Here is a 22,642-nt window from a genome sequence, read left to right as displayed (position 1 = left end):
TGCCCTCTGCCACCTGGGAGCAGGCCTAAGCCAGCAGGTCGTTATCTCCCGAGGGGTCCCAGACTGCGAGAGGGCACAGGCCGGGCTGGGGGACCCCACTCCCCCCGCCCCCCGAGTGCACAAATTTTTGTGCACCGGGCCTCTAGTGCATATATATGTATATATATATTTACTTATTTAAATCTTCACTGGAGGATATTTTCTCCATTGATTTTTAGAGAGAGTGGAAAGGAGGGAGGAGAGGGAAGAGGGAGTGGAGCGAGAGAGAGAAACATAGATGCTAGAGACACATCCATTGGTTGCTTCCCGCATGCTCCCCAACCAGGTCTGGGAATGGAACTGAAACCAAGGTACGTGCCCTTGACCAGCAACTGAATCCGAGACCTTTTGGCCTGCAGGCTGATACTCTTATCCACTGTGCAAACCAGCCCGGGGGGGGGGCATATGTTTATTCAATCACCCAAATGTCTTACTTTGTCAACTGGCTTATAAGCCCTTGGCATACTGAGAACATGTTTTCTTATACTTTGCATGCTTCTCGCCACAGAATATGAAAAGCAGCATCTTTTATAGGAACTAGGCTACGAGAAAGGGGGGACAACTGTCCCTTGCCCCCCACACCCATGGTTGTGACAGAACTGCACTGTGCCTACTGAGAATCGTGCTCCCTGGCTCAGAGGAGGCCCCAGCTCAGTCTAAAGGGCTGTATAAGGATGGCATGGCTGCAGCGCACTCCCGCCAGCAGGTGTCACTCTCTGGGCTGTGGGGGTGGTGGGGGAAGAGTCCTGCTCTGAGTAGGACAAAACAGAGGTGTCTAAGGAAAGGGGAGGATCAGGGAGATAAATGGCAGCACTGTAATTACAGGAGGTTTGCCTTTTGGAGCAGGATCCCTGACAGATCCAGAAGGTATGGGGGTCAGGGTCCAACCCAGAGCAGGAGGAGGTGGGAAGTTTTAAGCAGGAAATCAGGGCACAAGCGAAAAGGGAGGCCTACTTTCCACATTCCCTGTGAAATACAAGACACAAAAAAGACAACCACCTATTCATAAGGTCTGAGGCCAGAGAACAGGCGCTTCACTATCAAGGTGGCCAAGGCCCGCCTCAGGCATCTGGACTCCAGCCTGTGTCAAGAAGCACCTATCACAACTCACTTAGGCCCGGGAATGGCTCCTAGTCCCAGGAGTTCAGGCTGCCTTTTCCTGCCTCTGCCTGGCTGTATCTCAGCTGGCAAATACTATTTGATTGCTTTTTCTCTTTCCGTCTCCATTTCTCTTAATCTCAGAAAGCCACGCTCAGACATGAACTACCCAGACCAATGCCAACTATAGGTAATGGCTTTTCCCATTTTACCACCCATTCTGCCACACCTATAACACTTCTCATCATTTTTGAATAAAGAGATTACCTTGATGAAAGGAGATAATGTGTCCCCTGCTCCTCCTTTCTTCCCTGAAGTCAGTAAATAATGCCCTCTTGTTTCCTGGGCTCTTTCAGGCACACAGGTGTGGAGTTTCAGAAAGGAAGTGCAGAATGCCAAGCCAGAACACCTGGGCCTGAGCCCAGTTCACCAATACCTAACTGAGTGACACTGGGCTAGGCAATTAACCAGGGACTCACTGCAAAATCAAAGGAGCTGGAGGGCTAGTGACCTTTACTTTGAAGTTTAATACAATTTTTAAAAATCTAAATGAATATTTACTTTCCTAGCATAGGATCTGACTCATGGTAGGTTCTCAATACATGCAATTTGAATCCGAATTTCAAGCTATAGATAATGTATGCTTATTTTTCTTGATTCTTTACAAGCACAACCACACTATTCTTATTTAAATCCACACCCTTCTTAAGGGACTTGATTTTGGATTCCTGCCAAGTATAATTTCTTCCTAAGCCTATAATCTCCAGAGCAGTAGCTGTCAACCCTGCTGTACATTAGAAGCTCCTGGAGAACAGTTAAAAAAATAACAGCATCTGGGCCCCACCTTTGACCCATTGAATACTTACCTCTGGAGATACTGTTTGAATTTAGATCAAACAATAAATGAAAAAGTAAAGGGAAAAAGAGGTAACAATGCTTTACTAAAACCAAACCAAAATAAAAAAGCTTAAGAATTATTACACATATTGTAGACAGCCATACGAGGGATTCAAAACCACTTACCTTTGTTATTGTATACATCTAAGTAGTTCGGTGCTGAGAAAATCGTAATTAGAGAAGGGAAGCCTGTTGTTTGGCTTTTCCTGTACATGCGATACCTAAAAACAATGAATGCAAGTTAGAGCAAGTAGGGAAAAAAACTATAGTATCAAACTGTCAATTTAGAAACACAAAATTAAAATTCAGTTTTATCATTCAAAGAAAATTTGATTATATAGCATTAAACAAACTTTTCTCTCTGAAGTCTGTTATACAACATCAATTCATTTCAGAGGTGAGAATAAAAGCATACACTCATATAAAAGTTTGAAATAGGTTTTTCCTAAGTCCAGCAGACACAGTGGAGGGTGGAACTCAGTGAAAATCCATTTCCATGTGTTCAATAGAGAATACAGGCTACTTTTTAGCCCTCTACCTACCACGTTTTTCACAAGCCTGCCAATATATTTGACATAAAAAGACTCAATAAGCAAAGCAATATGTAAATCTTTCCCACAAATAACCAGGCTGATTATTCTATTTATCTACAATATTCTGTTACAATTATATTTCCTCTTTTGCTCAGCCTAAGTGATTTGCTTTTCAAAGAAAGTTTGATTAAATCTATGGGCTTTATGAATTGAAACTGTTTCTACTTTAGAATTTATTTATTATCAATCTCTTGTGGTGTCTGCAGGCCAAAGATTATTGTTTCAGCAGGGTGATATTTAATCAATCAGTGATGAAAAAGAACATTTGCAAGATCTTTGGAAATCAACCAACAATCCAGTATCTTTTTTTTTTCTAAGACAAAATAGGACTCTAGTTTCAAATAACCAAAATATACAGAAGATTGGCTCTTTTCCACCAATGTGAAAATATATTTCATAACTTCTATGCAATAGATTTCAGGAATATCGGTTTGGAAACATCCCTATATGGCACATAACAAAATTTTATCATTCCTTGGGTATTGTGTGTCAATTATTTCTGGCATGTCCAATTTAGCTGGGTTTTAGAGGTGCCTCAAATAGTACCTTTTAGTACCAAAAAGATTCATTTGATGTGAATACTCAAGAGGAATTTATCGGCTGAGATGGATTCCCCATGGTCAACCAAGGTCCCAAATTTTATGAATAATAATATCTTAGTGGTCATTTGCTGACAGGGCCTTCTCATGTATACCAGTTAGAACCTCAGACCAAACTCTTGGCTTCCTGAACTATGGCCTGCTGGTTTAGCTGTCTGACCCAATGACTGCAGGGAAACTCTGGTTTTGTCTTCACGAAGGACGGAGACCTGCCCTGTCCAATCAGAACTGTACAATTTGGATACCTCATTTACATAAAAAGGACCTAATCGAGAATCTTGGCAGGAACTTTCCCTTTGTCTCAGTGGGACATGGTTTAGGTTGCTACCTAAATCTGTCTCCTGGGCTACCGCTACAATTGCTGAAATAAAAGCTTATTATTTTTTATTATAGTCTAAAATTACTTTTGGTTTACATTCTAGAATTATTTATTCTGCTTATGGGACTGAGCTTTGTTGGGGGGAAAATCAGAATGTGAAAGACAGTACCACTCTTAATCCTAGCACCTTGAGTTTATAAACCAGGGCTGGCTATGGCATCCAATAAAAACAAAGAAACTGGATGACACCATCTCAATTGCCCCAGTGAATCAAACAACTGCTCATTTTAAACAGAGTTGTTGATTTTAACTGATGCACATAACATATTTTCAAATAAGCAGATGATTTCAGTGGGATTAAGATCAATGTGCCTTGCCTCAACTGCACAGTTGGGACAGTCAGCTGAAAAAGCATGGAGACACCCCTGCCCTGAAAAGTGAAAAAAAATTTTTTGAGGATCTGATTGGTTGGGTATACCACCAGTTTACTTCAAACATCAGTGACAACAGCATGGGGCAGGGAATATTGGATCAGGTTATACCTGTTGACTGAATGCTTGAAAAAAGCTAATTCTGAAAGGAACTTAGGATCTGCCTTGATTCAAGGTCATAACAGACATGGGGTTACTTCAGAATGCAGGCGTGTACATTCCCAGTATCAGCACATAGGTTATAAAAATTACTGTTCCTCCATTTCAGAGAATTCAGAACCTGAAGGGATGAGTTTAAGCATTTGAAGGCAAATACTGCTTTTCAGTGGAGTTCCAATCCTAAAATTAATTATCCTATTTTTAGGATAATTATCCTATTTTTCCTTAGTGCAGATTTAATGCAACATCACAGTGAACATCTGATATTTCTTAGTTTTCTAAACCCTTAAAATTGGTCTATATTTAAAAATTTATCAGATATTATATGGTGATTTCTGTTAGAGTTAGACTATATGATTTTCCCCATCATTTAAATGTTTCTGTTTTTGTCCGTTAAAATTCTTTGGGGACCAAGAATGATATTCTTTAAAGAAGAGTACAACATGCAATATCTGTTAAATATTTCTTTGTAATTCTCATTCACCTTGCCAACTAAGACTGGTAATTTACTCACTTCTGGGACAGTGGTAAGAGCAGGAATTGAAATAAGAGGAAGTGCTCTTACAGTGTTTAAGAAAGCCAGCTGAAATGGTTACCTGTTCAAGCTAAAAACAGAAGAATTTCAAAGGGGACTTGACAATACACCTGCAGCCATTCATTGCCCAGGACCTTGCCATATCTGTGACCTCAGAAGACAATTTTAAGACTGAATTCCTTCAGGGACAGAGCCTGGCCAAGGGAACAGCCACAGCCTGAGCGGAGTGAAGGAGTCGTGACAAAGGGACAAGGAACGCATGCTTTCCATAACCCCACAAGACTGCTCACCCTGCATCCTGGGCTTCATGGGCTCGGAGGATAGATAACAAGTTATTGTGCTGTAAGAATTCACAAACAGCCGGGTAACTGCCAGAGACAAAAAGAAAAAAGAAGCAACTGTTAGGAAATCATTAAAGGGAACAAATTTACCTGTAACATCAGACCTATGTGATCTGACCCAGCATAATGAGACATACATCATTCATGAAACAAGCCTCCTGGCTCTCTAAGGACAGGTTTTCCCCTGCGGCAGAGAAAGCACCCAGAGCTGTACATTTTACATAATGAGAAAGGGCTGGAGGTGCATGAATTGGAAAAAGAAGGAAGGCTATTATATAACAACACCAAAAAAGTGTCCACTTGGAGAGAAAATCAATATTATCAAGTCTACCTTTACACACAGAGTGAACAGAATCACAAATATAACATGAGGATGGAATTTAAAATGTAAGCCTCAATTTTCTCAAACACAGCCCTATTTGTATTTGGGTGTGTGTGGGGGCCTGAGCGTTCCGCAGAGAAGACTGAGGGAGTGGGAGAGGGGAACTGTGGGAAGTCAAGCTATCAACTTAAGTATGGTTACATTAACTGACTACATCATTCAAAATCTAACCAGAATTATGGAATTCACAAGGTTTTAAAATGTGTATCTTACATATGTTCAATAGAACTTGATCTTAAATCTTATTCTTTATCTTGACATAATAAAATTATCAAAATTCAATCAAGATAATACTGTCTATTAAGAAAATCTCAAAATGAAAGATGAGAACTTCATTCAAAATGCAATTCAAGTTACAAATTAAACGTGAAAAACCTTTGCAATCACTTTGTCTCTGCTCTAAGATTTTTGAAAGAGATAAATGTATGCCATAAAAATGAACGAATTTTAGGTATTTCAAATCAAAGGACAGCAAGCCCATGCTTGTTTTAATATAAACTGCAGCTATCCACAAACTTGAACTACATATGCTATAGAAGACAATTCAGCAATCATAAAAATAGCACTTAGCAAAAATACTTAGTATATGTCACTCAAATAACTTATCACAAAAGAGAAGTTGAAAATAGTTTCTATGCTACAGATCTTGTAAGAATTAGCTAAGCAACAGGAAAAAAATAACATTAAGATGGCGTACCATTGTAGAAATCCTATATGATAAAAGGCTAATATGCAAATCGACCAAACAGTGGAATGACTGGTTGCTATGACGTGCACTAACCTTCAGGAGGCAGACGCTCAATGCAGGAGCTGCCCCCTGGTGGTCAGTGTGCTCCCACAGGAGGAGTGCCGCTCAGCCAGAAGCCAGGCTCATGGCTGGCGAGCGCAGTGGTGGGGGTGGCAGGAGCCTCTCCTGCCTCCATGGCAGTGCTAAGGATGTCTGACTGCCAGCTTAGGAGCGGGCCTAAGCTGTCAGTCGGACATCCCCCAGGGCTCCCGGATTGTGAGAGGGCGCAGGCCGGGCTGAGGGTTCCCTCTGGGTGCAAGAATTTCATGTACCGGGCCTCTAGTACTGATTATAAAAAGGTGAGGTCTTTGGTAAAAGTAGGTTCTGAACCCAAAAAATAGTCTTTTGCATGTACACACACACACACACACACACACACACGGAAGATTCTAAATGTTCCTTCCCTATCTCTTTATGCTGTTTACTTATATTTCTTATGCCCTCATAATGCTTCTTTTAAAAGACAGTCTATTGCCCTGTTGTTATCTTGTAAGACAGAGATTGTTTGTTTAGGTTTATCACTTTTTGCCCTTGGGAAAATGGCTTGGCTGCTCTTTATTTTACTCTTTTCCTTTTGGAAGAACTTATACTAGTCTTATGAAAACAGAATTTTAATATATTTTCTTTATGCTTTGTTTCCTTTATGTGTTTAAGCTAAGTTTTCTTCCATGGAAATATATATCTGATTTCTAATGGAAATCTGAAGAAAATGAAATCAACCCAGCAGCATACTCCTAGGTTAATGGCATTAAGTAAAGACACATTCATTCTTTCTTAGAGGGAAAAAAATTTTTTTTAAGAAAATCTTTAGAAATTTAAAAGCACAAGCAAGCAAAACTCAAACTTTCTAAGAATTACAAATATTTTTCAAAATAAATTATAAAAAGTACTTGATTATCAACTAGATTCTCATTATTGGTAAGCTACCTGCCTAGGATACATTATTTTTAATAATATTAGGGGGAAAAACTTTACAATATTTTCATGTTTTTTAATGGAAATGATGAAAACCAAAAAGTGTTCAAGATGAAAAGCATTTTAAAAAGATATTGCCCTGGCTGGTGGCTCAGTTAGTTTGAATATCATCCTGTATGCCAAAAAGGTGCGGTTCAATTCATGGTCAGGGCATATACCTAGGTTTGAACCCCAGTCAGAGTATGTACAGGAGGCAACCGATTGATGTTTCTCTCTCTCTCTCTCTCTAAAAAACAACAACAACAACAACAATAACAACAAAACTATACATATCCTTGGGTGAGGATTTAAAAAAAAAGTAGAATGCTAGAAAAAGCAGAATCACAACACCTTACCCCCATAGAGTTGGAAATCACTTATTCACCAACAATTTATCAAAGGCTTACTGGTGAGTCTGTTCCCTTTGTTAGAAGACTGTATTTTGCCCAGGGATGGGAGATATGATAAGTGTAAGGTGTGGTTTCTATCTTGATAGTATCTACAATCTAGGTAGGAAGGTAAAATATTTTTTAAAACTAAAAAAAAAAAACCTGTTTATGAATAAAATACATTTAAGATAAAATAGTACAAATTTTGAGACTCAATATAGCAAGAAAATAAAGCATAGGCGTCTGAGGAAATCTTTATGAAAACTACCTAACTCATGGCAGATCTTTTTTTTTCTGCCTCTTCTTTGCACTGATAAGGTGAAGCTTCCATGTTCTGTGCCCACCAAAGAGAAAGAGCCCCTCTTCCTCCAGCCTGATCAGCCCAAGTCTGGCTCCATGGCCTTCTGAGCTGAGGGCTGGCTGGATCGCAGCCCCACTCACACTCCTCCATGGGCACCCTCGTCAGGCGCAATCTGTCTGTCTGAGGTGACCCTGGAATGATTTTGTTCAACCCAGTGGCCTAGAGATGTCTGACACCAGACCAGCTGCAAGGACTGGGGAAGACCGGTGATGCTTTTGGGCTTCTGATGTTCATTTACCAGCATCCATGCTGTGTTTGGGAAGAAGTTATCTTCTCTAAAACTGTTGTTTTTGAATTGGATCATAATGATTCCTTCAGCTTTAGAGAATGCATCTTCTCTGAGAAAAAGGAAGGTGAAAATTTCCATGGAATAGTGGAGCTCCTTAGATCTGGATTCTTATTCCTATTTCATGTGTAAACTTTGGAAAATTGTTTAATTTTGTTGTTTAACCTCATACAAATAAAGCATGTCATCTGTAAAAACGCAGACAGTATCATTTATTTCACAGACTCCGGATAAAGATGAAATGAGTTTGCAGTATATACATTTCTTAGGCCAGTGCCTGATGCATAGTAGTAGACTTTTTACAACTCCTAAGTTTCTCCCCACCACCATGGTGTGGAAGGAAGAATCAACACAGAATGGTGAGTTAGCAACCCTAGACTCTACCAGTAGATGTTGTATTTATTAGTTGCGACTTATGTAAGATCTTAAAGGAAATGATGTACAGAGATTAGTAGATAGGAAGTGGTTAGAATGCCACCAAGAGAGGGAGAGGGACAGGAAGCAGACTGAGCATGAACGAAGTGGAAGAAGGTAGAGAGACACATGTGAGCTATGGTAGAAAAAATGACTCGGCACTAGAGAAAATAGCTATTACATGCATTCCATTTATTCTCTAATTTTTGTTTCTTGCAATGTGAAATTATATTTTAGACATTGATTTCAACCCCCAAGATTTTGAGCTCTGTAACCATGATATAGCCAGCAGGCACTATTTTAATGCCTTTTTATGCTCTTATGTCCTAACATCCTCCCCCTGAGTGCTTTTTCTTTCTGGAGTGGCATACTCTCCTGCCAAGCCTTAGCTCTGTTATCACTTGTGAACCCTTCCCTTCAAACCTAACTAACCCTGAAGAGTACAAAACTGCGGCAGCCACCATGTTTTCATAACATGTGAAAGCAATATATCACCTGCCATGTGAATTATGTGTATACGTCTGCTCTCCAGCAGCAGTGAATGCCTTAAAAGACACACAGATTTGTTTTCATACCCTAAATGCTTAGTAGCCATTTACCCGTTAACTGGAGCTCACAGTTAATTTCTGGAGTTGCCCCAACAGGAGCAATTAAGCAGGTGAGAGAAGCAAAGAGTTTCTTTCCCTCATTGGCTTCAGCAAAGCAGAGGCAGGTAACCTGCCACCCCTGCTTAAAAGACCAGGAGGAAACCTTCACCCTCCGCTGTCCAGCCCAGGAGGACAGAGGACCCTGCCCGACTGCCCTGCTCCACCTCCTAGGCTGGCAATGGGGACTCAGCCCTGGGGGGTCCTGTGTTGCCCAGATACTGTTAGGCCGATGTTTTCCTAGGACTTGCTCTGTTACTCTCTTTGCCCCAGGGTTCTCCAACTAATTTCATTTTATCCAGCAGGGATCCAGTCTGGAAGGGCTCTGATGTTTCCTGGCAGAACTGCACCAGGGCCTGAGTCCTCACTTGCACCTGGCTGCCAGCTGCCTCAGGAGTGGTGAGCAATTTTTACTTAAGGCAAACTTTTTATTGAAGTGTAACATCTATACAGAAAACTGCACAAAGCAGAAGATTACACACTGGTGACCTTTCCAAAGTGAAAAACCTTTGCAACTAGCACTCAGATCAAGACACAGAAGGTTTCCTAAACCCCAGCAACTTTTTGTATCTCCTCTGAGTCACTATCACCTCCTCACTGAGGGTACCCACCATGCTGGCTTTTAACAGTACATAGATTAGCTTCTCCAACCTGGAACTCTTATTTCAATGGGATCATCCAGGCCAGTGATGGCGAACCTTTTGATCTCAGTGTGTCAGCATTTTGAAAAACCCTAACTTAACTCTGGTGCCATGTCACATATAGAAATTTTTTGATATTTGCAACCATAGTAAAACAAAGACTTATATTTTTGATATTTATTTTATATATTTAAATGCCATTTAACAAAGAAAAATCAACCAAAAAAATGAGTTTACGTGTCACCTCTGACACGCGTATCATAGGTTCGCCATCACTGATCTAGGCTGTACTCTGGAGTGCCTGCCTTTATCCACTCATCATTATACTTGTGACATGCATCCATGTTGTTATGTGCAGCTTTGTTTAACTCATCCTCATTTGCTGTATTTAATTATTTAAATATGCTACAATTTATTATTCATTCTACTAACTGGGCATTTGGGTTGTTTCCATTTTTTGGCTATTCAAGTACTGCTGCTATGAACAATCTGGTGTTTTGGTACACATATGTACACAATTCCAGCGGATAATAAAATAGGAGTGGAATAGGTTAGTTATATGAATATTCTACTTTAGTGTATACTCAACCTGCTAACTGTAACTTGGGATTAGAGACCATTCAGGTGGGCATCCTTCTAGAATTCATAGTATTATTGCCCTCAAATTTTCATAAATACCAATTCCTCTGCTTGCAAGAGCCTAACCTTCCCTAGTATCTCTGGTTGGATATTTTCTACTTATCCTTTACAATTTACATTTATTACATTTAATAAAATTTACATTCCCTTAAACTCTAATCCATCCCTATTTGGGTTAGGTAACCCAGGTGTGTGTGTGTGTGTGTGTGTGTATGTGTGTGATGACTTCCACATTTATTACAGCACTAACCTTGCATTTTACTTGTCAGTGTGTGTGTGTGTGTGTGTGTGTGTGTGTGTGTGTGTGATGACCTCCACATTTATCACAGCACTAACCTTGCATTTTACTTGTCAATTTCTGCTTATTGATCTCTGGCAACTAGACTGTATTCCCTTGAAGGTAGAGATTCTCAGTATTTACAAAATCTCACAGAATGTATTCCCTTGAAGGTAGAGATTCTCAGTATTTACAACAAAATCTCACAGAGGGCATATATATAGTGTGTGCTGATATAATGATTGTTAAGTGATTGAATGAATGAATGAATTCTCAGAAGATACCCACAAATGGAACAGTATGAATTGAGGGGAGGGGGATGAAGGATGTTGTACAATCAGGTGTGATTTCAACAGACTAAAAATGAAGGCTTTGAAATTAGAGTGGGAGGGAGGGAAGGCAAGATGGTCCAGATGCTGGTGATATTATAAAAAGGGTCAATAAGATGTGTTGATTGGTGGTGATTTCAAAGCAAGAAGAAAAAGGAAATATATTCCCTAGCCTGCATGACTGTTAGGATGAACTATTAACAGAAACAAAAAATGGGAGATTCTCTAGTGGGGCTTAAGCAAGTGGGAAAGTAAATAATAAGCTTTTCCAGGCAAGGTGAATTTAGGTTAAGGTGACAATGGAACATCTTAGATAAAAAAATTTCCAGCAGAAAACTAGAAATAGAGAGGTCGAGCTCAGGAAAAATAAAGAGATGAAGGGGCTAGATGTAGATCTTGTAGTTAAACCACAGAGGTTACAGTGAAGCTAAGGGAATAGGTGAGGTTCCTGAAAATATATGAAGAAAACAATGTCAAAAGCAGGAGGAATACTAAGAAAGAGGCAGCAGAAGAGGCAAGGACCAGGATTTAAGGGAGAGCCAGGATTTGTGGAAAAGGAGGAGCCAGAGCATTTCAAGGTGGAAGGTTGATGGGGTGTCAATTGCAGAAGAGAAGTTAAAGGCTACTGATCTGTGATGAACAGACTGGTAGTTGAGTGAACTGTAACTTGCAACTTCAAATCTCAGAACTTTAGATGTCTGCTTTAACTCACTTCTTTGGAAGGCAGCTAAACCTAGAACACAGACCTTATGTGATTCATCCAAGGCAGACATACAAACTGACAACCCAAGATCCTAATCCAGCCAACAGTTTTGTTGGGACTACATGAACATGAAATTTTACCTCCAATTTGTCATGATCCTCATTAATCTTTACAATGGAACACTTGGCCTGCTTCAAGTATCTCACTTACCTGCCTCAAAATGTTAGGCATTAGCACATGCAAACTCTGGTCTAAGGCTATAAAGATAATAGTAGCACTTAGGCAAAATAATGTTTTTATGGGTTCTTTCCTCTCTGTTACTTTGCCCATTTTCTATAACTCATCAACAGCATTAAAAAATTCTACAGATGCATTTTTCTGTATAATTTCATTTTATTTAAATCATGGCCCAAGCAATGTGTAGATCATGAGTAGGGTGGAATGGAAAATTAAGTATGCAAATTTAATATAAACATGTGAAAAATAACTGGGAGTTGTGGATCAAGATCAGTGCCGATCACCCAGAAAGGTAATTGTCACCAAGTTTCTCCACCATTTTTTGTTGTTGTTGTTGTTAATCCTCACGTGAGGATATTTTTCCATTGATTTTTTAGAGAGAATGGAAGAAAGAGAGAGAAACATCCATGCAAGAGAGACTTATCAATTAGTTGCCTTCGCACACTCCCCAAGGTACATGCCCTGCAACCAAGGTACATGCCCTTGACTGGAATTGAACCCGGGACCCTTCAGTCCATAGGCCAATGCTCTCTCCATTGAGCCAAACCAGCTAGGACTCTACTAATTTTTTTGTTCCCTGTGCCCCTCTAGTCAGCTTTACAAACCAAGACTACAAAGCATGCCTTGGTACCTTCATGATGGCACTAAAATCAAAAGGATCAACAAGCTCTAGGAGAATAAGAGTCATTTTTCTCTTTCTTAGATAAAACATAACCCAGATGGCTTTACAATTAGTCAGTCTATAGGCTGTGAATTTAGATATTCAGCGTTTGTTATGGCTAAAGAGCTATTAACAACCTCTAATGAGAAGAGTTAAATAATCATTTTGTTGAGAACAAAAGTGTGAAAACATGCATAATCATCTCTGGCCTTTTTCTCTGATGTAAACACATCTGTGTCTGTATTCACCAAATAAAAATACCAAAACTTATGTAAGTTCAGTATAAGACTTTATATTTAGAGTATGATTTATTTAAAAAGCTGACTCAGAAAGCTAATAAAAGAGGTCATATTATGAATTAAAGAAAGATTAATGCAATATGGCTTAATATTAAAATTAAGAGGCTTAGATTTTGTTTGACATTATATTATTGAAGCACAATTCCGTGGTATCCAATAGGTAATTTAAATACTCACCGGTATACTTAGGGATTCAACACCAGATTCAAAAAATTGAACATTTGGCTTTGATATATTTCAACAATATTTAACTTTCACTAAAAAGCTTGAACATCTTTACAACAGATTACTCCCAAATTAACTAATTACTGAAAAGAAACCTTAGGCTTCTTAGAAATCCTACACTACGCTTCTTCATTTCAGCCAAAATAGACTCATTAGACTTGATATCCAAATTAAATAAATGAATTGTAAACTTTCTGGTAAATAAGCTTGGAACAAACCTCTTTATCAATATTTCTATCAAAAACTACTCTTTGATTAATGCTTTACAGTGTACAAGACTTTCTGCTCACAAACTTCAATTTCCCAATCATATCGAGAGATGAATAAAAGAAAACTATGTCTTCTCCATAAGGAAAACTTAATGTATGGAACAACATGTTCTGCCATTGAATAAACTCTGATCAATGTTATGCAGAAGGATGATATCTGCTTACTCTAGAGACAGAAGATATGTGACCCAAAACCCATGACAGAATGCTCCCAGCCTTGCCATTTGCCTAGCTGCCGGTGCTGGAATTGAGCATAAACTTCAGTGAACATCCGTTTTGGTTTTTAAGGATTTTTAAAAAGACTATGTATTCTAGAACTTAAAATTCTCAATTCCATGATCTCTTTCTCTCTTTCACATGAACTGTATGTCTGATAATAAGGGAACCTAGAGAAATAGAGGGTAATCAAATGCAGTAGGCTGAAAATGACATAAGATGTCAGGAAAATCGTGGAGATACACAAAAACCCAACTGTGTTGTTTTCTTCTCTGAAATGTTACGGAATGGGCAAATTCCCATACACTGGCAAATGTAAAAATTACTATAAAACTTTTTTCAATGTAACATGTCTACGTGCCAACAATAAATTTACTTATGGCACCTATATACTAAGTTGCTGCTAATGTTAATTTAGCCAAGAACTCTGATAAATTTAAGAAATTTTAAGAATAACTCCAATATAATTTAATTCAGCAATTTAAATTATTTTTTTCTGATTTAACTTTTGAAAACTGATTATAAAATTTTAAAGTATTACATAATTGAGTGAAAAAGTAAATGCTGGCATTGGATTTTTTTCTACAGTTCTTGAAACAAATTTTCTACTACTAGTATATCCTAGTTACTGTCTTCTTCAGCTACTTTGCCACCCTGATATCACATGCCTCTTTTATGCCTTTTCTATTCTTCACAGATATTATTATATCTATATAACTTATGTAGATATATTTCATTTCTTATCTATTTATTTATATTTTCATTTTGCAAGTGCTCAGAACTCATTTGAACCAGGCTTTCGAAGAGACCCTTTCCTTTATAGTTGTTTCCTAGAGAACATATGTAAACATCCTAAATAAATCAAACGCGTGGACTGATACATAACAAATGTATGAAGGACACGTGCTCCGGCAGGCAGGCGCTGCATGCTCACCTGTAGAAGTACGAACACCCCCTGACTGTGTTGTGAGTGAAATGTTCCTGAGTCTTCTCATTGCCAAAGTCCTCCAGGGGGTCTGACCACAGGATGTCGCACATAGGTCCATAAGCAGGTGGTTCTTTGAATCGGTCTAACTAAGAAAAAAAGAAGACAGAGAGCAAAATACTAATCTTTGGAAACTGGGAATTCAGAAAATAAAAGAGACCAGAAATTTGCAATATCCAACTTCCTCTCCCCAAGCAGAGAGCTAGTGAGCTGCCTCACTCTCCTCCTGTTAGCACCCCTTCCTCTTTGGTTCCTCCCCATTCTTCTACTCTTCATCTCTCAAACTGTCCTTCCTTCCTCCTCCTCATTAGCTCATTTATCTGTCTTCATCTCACCCTATACCTCCGTCCTGTCTCTTTAATTCATAACTGTTTACTCTTTTTTTCTCCCTTTCTCCATCTTTCTCTTTCCCCCTAACTTATCTACCTTAATGTTTTAGTCACTATCAATTGATATGACTATATATGTGTTTCATTTCCTGAGGGAGAGATTTTATTTTATTTATTTTATTTTATCTTTGGGGAAATTTCTATTACTGCTTCCAATAAGATGTGATTTAGAAATCTGGATGAAGACAACTTATGGTGTTTATATTTAACAATATGATTTGGAGAACAGGTGGCTTTCATTTTAAGAGGAGCACTTGCTATTTGACATTTTGGATGCTCATTCATTAGGGGCTATCTAGGTATTTAATTAATCTACAAGCCTATTCTAGTTTATCTTACTGGTTACAAACCAAGAGTAATGATAATCAGTAAAATAAACCCAACTTTAAAATTTAGCTGTTTTTTTCTTCTGCTCACAGTTCTAAACTCTGTAGTTTTACTTGAAGCTTTCATATGAAATCCATTCCAGCTATAAATGTTTAGCAAAGTCATATTTCAATTTTAAAAGCTGCACTTAGAATGTATGAGCAATACAACTGCAAATGACATTTCACCAACAATTTATAACCCTGTCACTTTCCTTTAATTTATCTTGATTTAACCACAATTAAAGGATTTTTAGTAAAGTTAGCAGATATTATCTTCTCTTAAAAAGAAATGCATAACATCATTAAGGATTGATATTCTCTATAGTCAATACTTTAACATTAAAAAAATACCCATAGGGATGGGGGAGAGGTGGATATATAAGGCTGACAGCCAATCAAATTATCATTTTTTCCTGAGACATAAAAGGTGATGTAAATCATGGTTTTGCTGCACACCATTTTTTATTAGTATCTAAAAAGAATGAAGCAATATTTCACATTCTCAACACCCAATAAAAAACTTCAAGCAAGACCCTCTATTTTCAATCATTATGTTATTCATAAAACATGCATTGCAAACTTAGACTTGTTTAAGAGATTTAAATAATGTATGCCTTTGGAGCAATTCTTTCTAGGAAAATAAATACTTGCTCATAAAAATGGGAAATTTCTTTCTGAGAAACAAGGACTTACTATGAGGGGCAGAACAGCACAGGACGGGAGGCTTCTGATGAAAGTGAATCCCCAGCTGAAAGTTTGGTAAGGCAACCAGAATACAGAATTTCTTCTGGAAAAGTTACAAAGTGCTTTCTAAAGCTAATACTCTCTACAGTAAGAATAAACTAAAAATTCATTAAATAAAAGAAGTGTGGCACTCTGATAGATATATGTCAAAATGCAAAAATCATTTTATGGGTAAATCTAGAGCTTAATGACATACATGAAAATTGAACGTAATACCTGAAACATGCCAGTCCTGGGGACAGTAGATGATATTTTAAAAGTCCAGTTAATTTATGAGAAGCTTAGTTATTTATTTCAGGAGCCCATTAAATTGCAGAAGAACAAATCAGGTTACATTCATGCAGAACGTGAACCACTTTATACTTGAACTCCATGACCACATCGCATTATTACCGTACTAGTGCCCTGTTTCCATAGTACGTTAAATACAGAGCAATACCTATGCTCTCTGTGCTATAGAGCACCAGAAGCAGATGTGTCTTTAAAAAGGGACACAAACACATAAAACGGAAAACTAAGGTTTATATAATGTCCTTTTGTTTGATTTTTTTTAAAATAAAAATCAGGCATTTTCTTTCTCATAGAAAAGTAAATAAACTATTATTTTTACACTTGAAGACTTCAACCTTCATGACAGTAGAATTTGAATGTTTTTCTTCTGTAAATATAGTTTTTCTTTAAAACCAATGAACTTTTAAAAGAATATTGAGCATAATCAAAGAAATAAAAGACTGCCTCTTCCACTAGATAAAATTATCCCATATTATTGCCTTTTCTCATATGAAACATACTTCCACATTCAAACTAACTCATCTTTTTGTTGCTTAAAATAACAGGGACAGCCAATGTTAAATTAAGTAGAAAATGGCTCTTTAAAAAAATCGACTGTTTTTACCTAGACCCTCAATGCAATCAATAGAATATTCTCATTGGCTTTGTTAAAGTTTTAAGCTGTAACAGATAAATTGAAAAAAAAATAATAATGTGAACATACTTTAAAGGTCAAGTTGTGATATTTCCCCCAAGAGGAAAGCAACGTTTTGTAACTATAATATACCATGAATACACAATGGGTTCTGTTGGAAGCAAACCAAAAGGAAATGAAAGATGTATTTTTTATTTTTTTTTAGGAATAAAATATTTTACATATCTAATAACATGTCAAAAGGTAGGATGAGGTTTTAGAGATGAAAACTCTTCTAAATATAAATGTATCTTTCTTTCTAGAAAAAAAATTTAATACACAAAAAGAGATTCATGACCACTTTTAATCATTTTAGTTCAAAAGGATAAAGTTAGTGATAAAGGCAGGGAGATCAATGCCTTCTCCTTATTACTGAAGCGCAGAGAAAGATCAGACTTGGAAAATAACAGAACTTACTTTTCTGATATCGTCTAAAGTGTTAATCTCTGGAGACAGACCGCCGTGTACACACAGGAACTGCTGGTTCATCAGAGCAGCCAGGGGCAGGCAGTCAAAGGCATCCATACAGGCATCGTAGACGCGTTCTGAATACTTTATTTTACCTTTTAAAAGATGATTTTAAAAAATATTTACTCTCATGATTTCATAGCTAGAATCATTACATTGAAACAGTTTTTTTTTAATGTTTTCTTGCCAGAGTCATATTCGCACATATCTACACACTGCAAAGTTCCAAAACATGATTAAATCAGACTTTTTAAGGAATTATATGTAAACCTTTTAATCTATTTTTTGTTGTTGTTGTTGTTCATCCATGTTTTTCAGTTTTTAGTTACTTTTTGTAGAGCAGAGGAGAGAAATTTTGTATATGTCCTTGCTATTTATCTGCAGATATATCTCAAAATAAGTATATACAATCAGGAGACCAATAGAAAGACGACTGTAAAGCTGGCTGGTTTTCCTTAATGGTCTTAGAGAAAACCAGAGGGCAAGAAATTCTCTAAAGTTGTTTCTGCACACTGACTGGTATCTAATGTTTGGAGAGAAGTCACTATGCTGCACTGACTATAGAACTAAATGAGAGACAATTTTAAGTTTCACTGGACGATGGGGAAAACTGAGAGGACTTTATAAAATGCATATGGAGTCCCTGTCACTCCTAGCATCTGTGTCTAAAGGAGAAAGTCATCTTTAATCCTATAAAATCCACTGGAAGCTAGTAAATGTGCAGCATCCAAAAACAGGGGCACAAGGTTGAATCTCCCTCCATTTGCTTTTCTGGAGTTAGTTGAGATTGAAGAATAGGATTATTATCTCAAATAGTAGCATTCTGGCTGGTTTTTAAAAGATAAATCAATCACTGTTTGTTATGATAAATTGCATCAAATATTAATTCAAAGTTTTAGATCACTTTATAGATAATTATAATTAAAAAGAAATTCTACATTCTCTTAACTATCCATGCTTAGAGACAAATATGGAATGGCACAAAATAGTGTGTTTTTTAAAAATTTGTTTACTTTGAAGCAATAGATCATATATTGAAATGTGCGCTTAGTATGAATTCAAATGATTATTTAGCACTTATGGTGTTAAAGGAAAAGAGACTTGAAATATACTTACATTCTTGTTTAAATGTGAAATATTCTGTTAGATGTCTACATTCATGATTTCCACGAAGTAAAAACAGTGTTTTGGGGTAAAGAATTTTCAATGCCCACAAATACAGCACACACTGAGAAAAAAAAATAAGAATATAAAAATATATATTGCATCATTATATTTAAGCATCCCATTGCTGACATCAATCAAATGAGCTACTGTGACCAAAAGTCCCCAAAAAGCTAGATCTCATTAAGGAGGACACTGAAAATCAAGCAGAAAACATTCCTTCCGTATAAAGCCAAGGTTTATGTATACTAAAATGTATACAAACACTGAGCATCTATGTAGCACGAGAAAACTATGGACTGCACACAGTCTTTTAGAAAGCCGGAATGAAAATATACTAAAAATGACAATATACTGATGTAAAAGTATGACAACAAATGTGATTAGCAATCAATGAATAAAATAAAGACACCTCTCTATAAAACTAATTACTATTTTTTTAAAAAATCAGGTACAGCCCTGGCTGGTGTGGCTCAGTTGGTTGGGCAGTATCCTGTGGCCTGGGGACTGACAGTTTGATTCCCAGTCAAGGCACATGCCTGGGTTGTGTGCTTGATCCCTGCTAGGGAATATGTGGGGGACAGCTGATCTATGTTGTGCTCTCACATTGATATTTCTCTCTCTCCCAATCTCCCTTCTGTCTCCAAAAAATTAATAAAAAATCTTAAAAAAAAATTAAAGAACTGGTAGTTTTAAAAAAAATCAGGTAAAATGGAAAAACTGGAAAAGAAAGGCAAAACCAAATTCGGAAGCAAACACTGACAAGCTCAGGCTGACTTGAATAGTGTCTATATTTTCCTTATGTTCCCTCTTTTACCTCCATTACCTTGTCATTTATTTCAGTGCCATTGGTATATTAAGCCTTTAGTGCTTTTATATGTAAAAATAATTAAACTAAAGGTCAGGGACTGTCACTATAAATGTTGCCAATAGCTAGGGGAAACATTTCATATACTACCTTATAATGTGCAAATTTAGTTACTTGGGTATTTCAGTTTGTGTGAAAATAAGGGCCAAACTATGAAATAACTGGATTTGGAGTAAACCTACATTGACACTGTCTTCCTAGTGTGTGCATTAAAGTAACTGGATACTCAAATAATAACATCAATTTCATTATCCTCGACGAACATTCATTAAGAACCCACAGGGAACAGAAAACCACTCTTAGAAAACAAGTATGCTGTTTTATCCTCACTAGGTTTAAGTTTTAAAAGTGAAGCTAAGAATATATAGAACCACAAACATATTGAGTCAAGTCTGATTCTGGTTACTAAAATCTGAAACTGAAAAACATAATATTTACATTTTAATAAAGAGCTTTCCAACATCAGTAAATATGCTAGATAATGCCCACAGGAAAAAGCTACCAGCAATTCATTTGTTGTGCTACCTGTGAAGAATAACCATGTCTGACACTTTATCAAATGAGTGGAAATAACTATGTTTGAATATACAAACCAAGTTTTGGAGAAAATACTAATTATCAGAAAAAGTATGTATTATTGTACTTTTCAAGCAAGATATTATCTCCAAGTATGTAACTGTGATTAAAGTAAACAAAAGTAGGGGGTTGACATCAAATTATAAATACACATTTATGTATATATACAGATACATATATATTTAATTTTCTAATTACCCTTTCCTGACTATAGTTATTAGCTAAAGTTCATGTGAAAAATGATATTACTATTTCTGAGAAGTTGACCAAGTGGCTTATCCAGGTGATCTTTAAAGCATCATGATCTGCTGACATGTGTAAAAGTTCCCTGTTATCTCAGTGGGTAGTACTGTGGTTCAGTGCATCTCAGATTACTGTGTGTCAGGTTTTATAGGTGCACTTACATCTATATATATAAAAATCCAGCAACCAGAATGCCTTAACGACCAGAAAGATCGGTCGCTATGACGCCCACTGCAGCCAGTGAACTGACCCAATTGGGGGGGTGGAGCTGGCCGGCCAACCTCTTGTGGCCCCTCCCCCCAGCTGGCCCAGTCCTGATCAGGCCCCAATTGGGGTGGGCCAGCCGGCCAACCTCCTGCTGTCTCCTCCTCCCGACAGGCCCAGCCCCGATCTGCCCCGGTCCGGCCGGCCTCACCCCACCCATGAATGAATTCGTGCACTGGGTCTCTAGTGTTTTCATAAAAAGAGTTTGTCTTACTCAAGCTCATCTCACATTTCAGAGAAGATATTTATAAACCATTATCAGTGTCAATAAGAGAGCTATTTCCAATTTAAAATTTATAAGGTTGTACCATATATATATATATTCTCCCAAATTGGTTTTAACTTTTGATATCTAATTTTTTAATAGAAATGGTCATGTAAAGTCTTTAAAAATTATGTTTACTTGTTGAAATTGCTACATTTAATGTATGCTGTTTCTATATTGAGGGGAAGAATATATGTGTTGGCTATACTGTCCCTACTTTTTAGAAAGGTTTTCTTTAACTTTAACTAGAGGCCTGGTGCATGAATTTGTGCACATGTGCAGTCCCTCTGGGCGGCCAGCAGGGATCGGGCCAAAACCCTCAGCCCAACGCCGCCTGCAGCTCCTACCTGTCGCTCCCGCTCATCCCGGCCCCACTGTGCCTGCCATGGGCTCTTGCCCAATTAGTCCTGATCGGGAGAGGCTCATGCTGCCACAGCAGCACTCGCCAGCCATTAGCTCTGCATCTGGCGCCCTCCCAAGGGGAGTGGCCTGTGGGATAGGGCTGAAACCGGCTCTCCGACATCCCCTGAGGGGCCTCGGATTGTGAGAGGGCACAGGCCCCCAGAGAAAGCACAGGCCAGGCTGAGGGACCCCACCGGTGCACAACTGGGCCAGGGAGGGACCACGGGAGGGCTCCAGGGCGTGTCTGGCCCATCTTGCTTAGTCTCGATCAGCCGGACCCTAGCAGCAAGCAAACCTACTGATCAGAGTATCTGCCCCTTGGTGGTCAGTGCACATCACAGTGACTGGTTGACCAGTTGACTATCTGCCCCCTGGTGGTCAGTGCACATCATAGCAAGCAGTTGAGCAGCCTTGGCATATCATTAGCTTATTATGCTCTGATTGGTTGTTCTGCCGTTCGGTCTATTTGCATATTACCCTTTTATTATATAGGATTTTTACTAAGTAGAACATACACAATGAAGTGCACATATTTTTTATGTACAATATGTATACTCCCATTAAACTACTACCCAAGTTCAGTTACAGTTCAGCATACAGAAGGCTCCCTTGTGCTCTCCCCCACCCCCATCAATATTCTTTTGGAAATGTAACCACAATACTGAAATATTTAGATTAGTTTTTGCCAGTAATCACTTATTTTACAGCAAAGCTATTATCTCTCCAACTAAAATCTAAAATGAAACTTTTAACCCCACTCAAATATTACTAGAGGAATCAATCACCTTCTAGGTCCTATATTTTCTTTTTTTGCCATCTGGGACAGATCCTATTTTGACATTAGCAAGTGGCTTTATAACCTCTATTCTTAATTACTGTACCTCTTCTATAACTGAAACCTCAAAGAGTGATACAGAAATAGTCTGATATTCTATCATACTTGTTTACTTTGAAAATGATTCAATACACAGTGACTGTCCCTTATTATTTCATGGATATGAAGCACCTAGTATATAATAGGAGTTTAGGAAATATTAGCTCCTTTTTCTGTAACTGTGTGAATGAGAAGAAAGATAGGAACACAGAGAGCAGGGAGGTGAGAGGGAGGAAAGGAAGAAAAAATACAGATGGGGAGGAAGTAAAAAGGAAGGAAGGAAGGAAGGAAGGGAGGAAGGAAGGAAGGAAGGAAGGAAGGGAGAGAGATGGAAGGAAGGAGAA

General features: G+C 37.9%; 1 protein-coding gene across 2 annotated transcripts in view; it reads right to left on the bottom strand.

Annotated features, from left to right (window-relative positions):
* PPP3CA (protein phosphatase 3, catalytic subunit, alpha isozyme) overlaps nt 1–22,642 on the bottom strand; it is a 326,408-nt gene that overhangs the window by 53,192 nt on the left and 250,574 nt on the right. For both annotated transcript variants that reach the window (XM_014542987.1, XM_014542990.1), the window contains exons 4-8: nt 18,759–18,870; nt 17,592–17,737; nt 14,659–14,798; nt 4,961–5,038; nt 2,161–2,255 (exon numbers count right to left, since the gene is read on the bottom strand). In XM_014542987.1, the coding sequence (XP_014398473.1) occupies nt 2,161–2,255; nt 4,961–5,038; nt 14,659–14,798; nt 17,592–17,737; nt 18,759–18,870 (571 nt within the window). The remainder of the gene's footprint in view (nt 1–2,160; nt 2,256–4,960; nt 5,039–14,658; nt 14,799–17,591; nt 17,738–18,758; nt 18,871–22,642) is intronic.

Source organism: Myotis brandtii, unplaced genomic scaffold (genome assembly GCF_000412655.1).
Source record: "Myotis brandtii unplaced genomic scaffold, ASM41265v1 scaffold1087, whole genome shotgun sequence".
Lineage (NCBI taxonomy): Eukaryota > Metazoa > Chordata > Mammalia > Chiroptera > Vespertilionidae > Myotis > Myotis brandtii.
The sequence above is the reverse complement of the archived record's forward strand: the minus strand, read 5'-3'. Positions and strand labels throughout refer to the sequence as shown.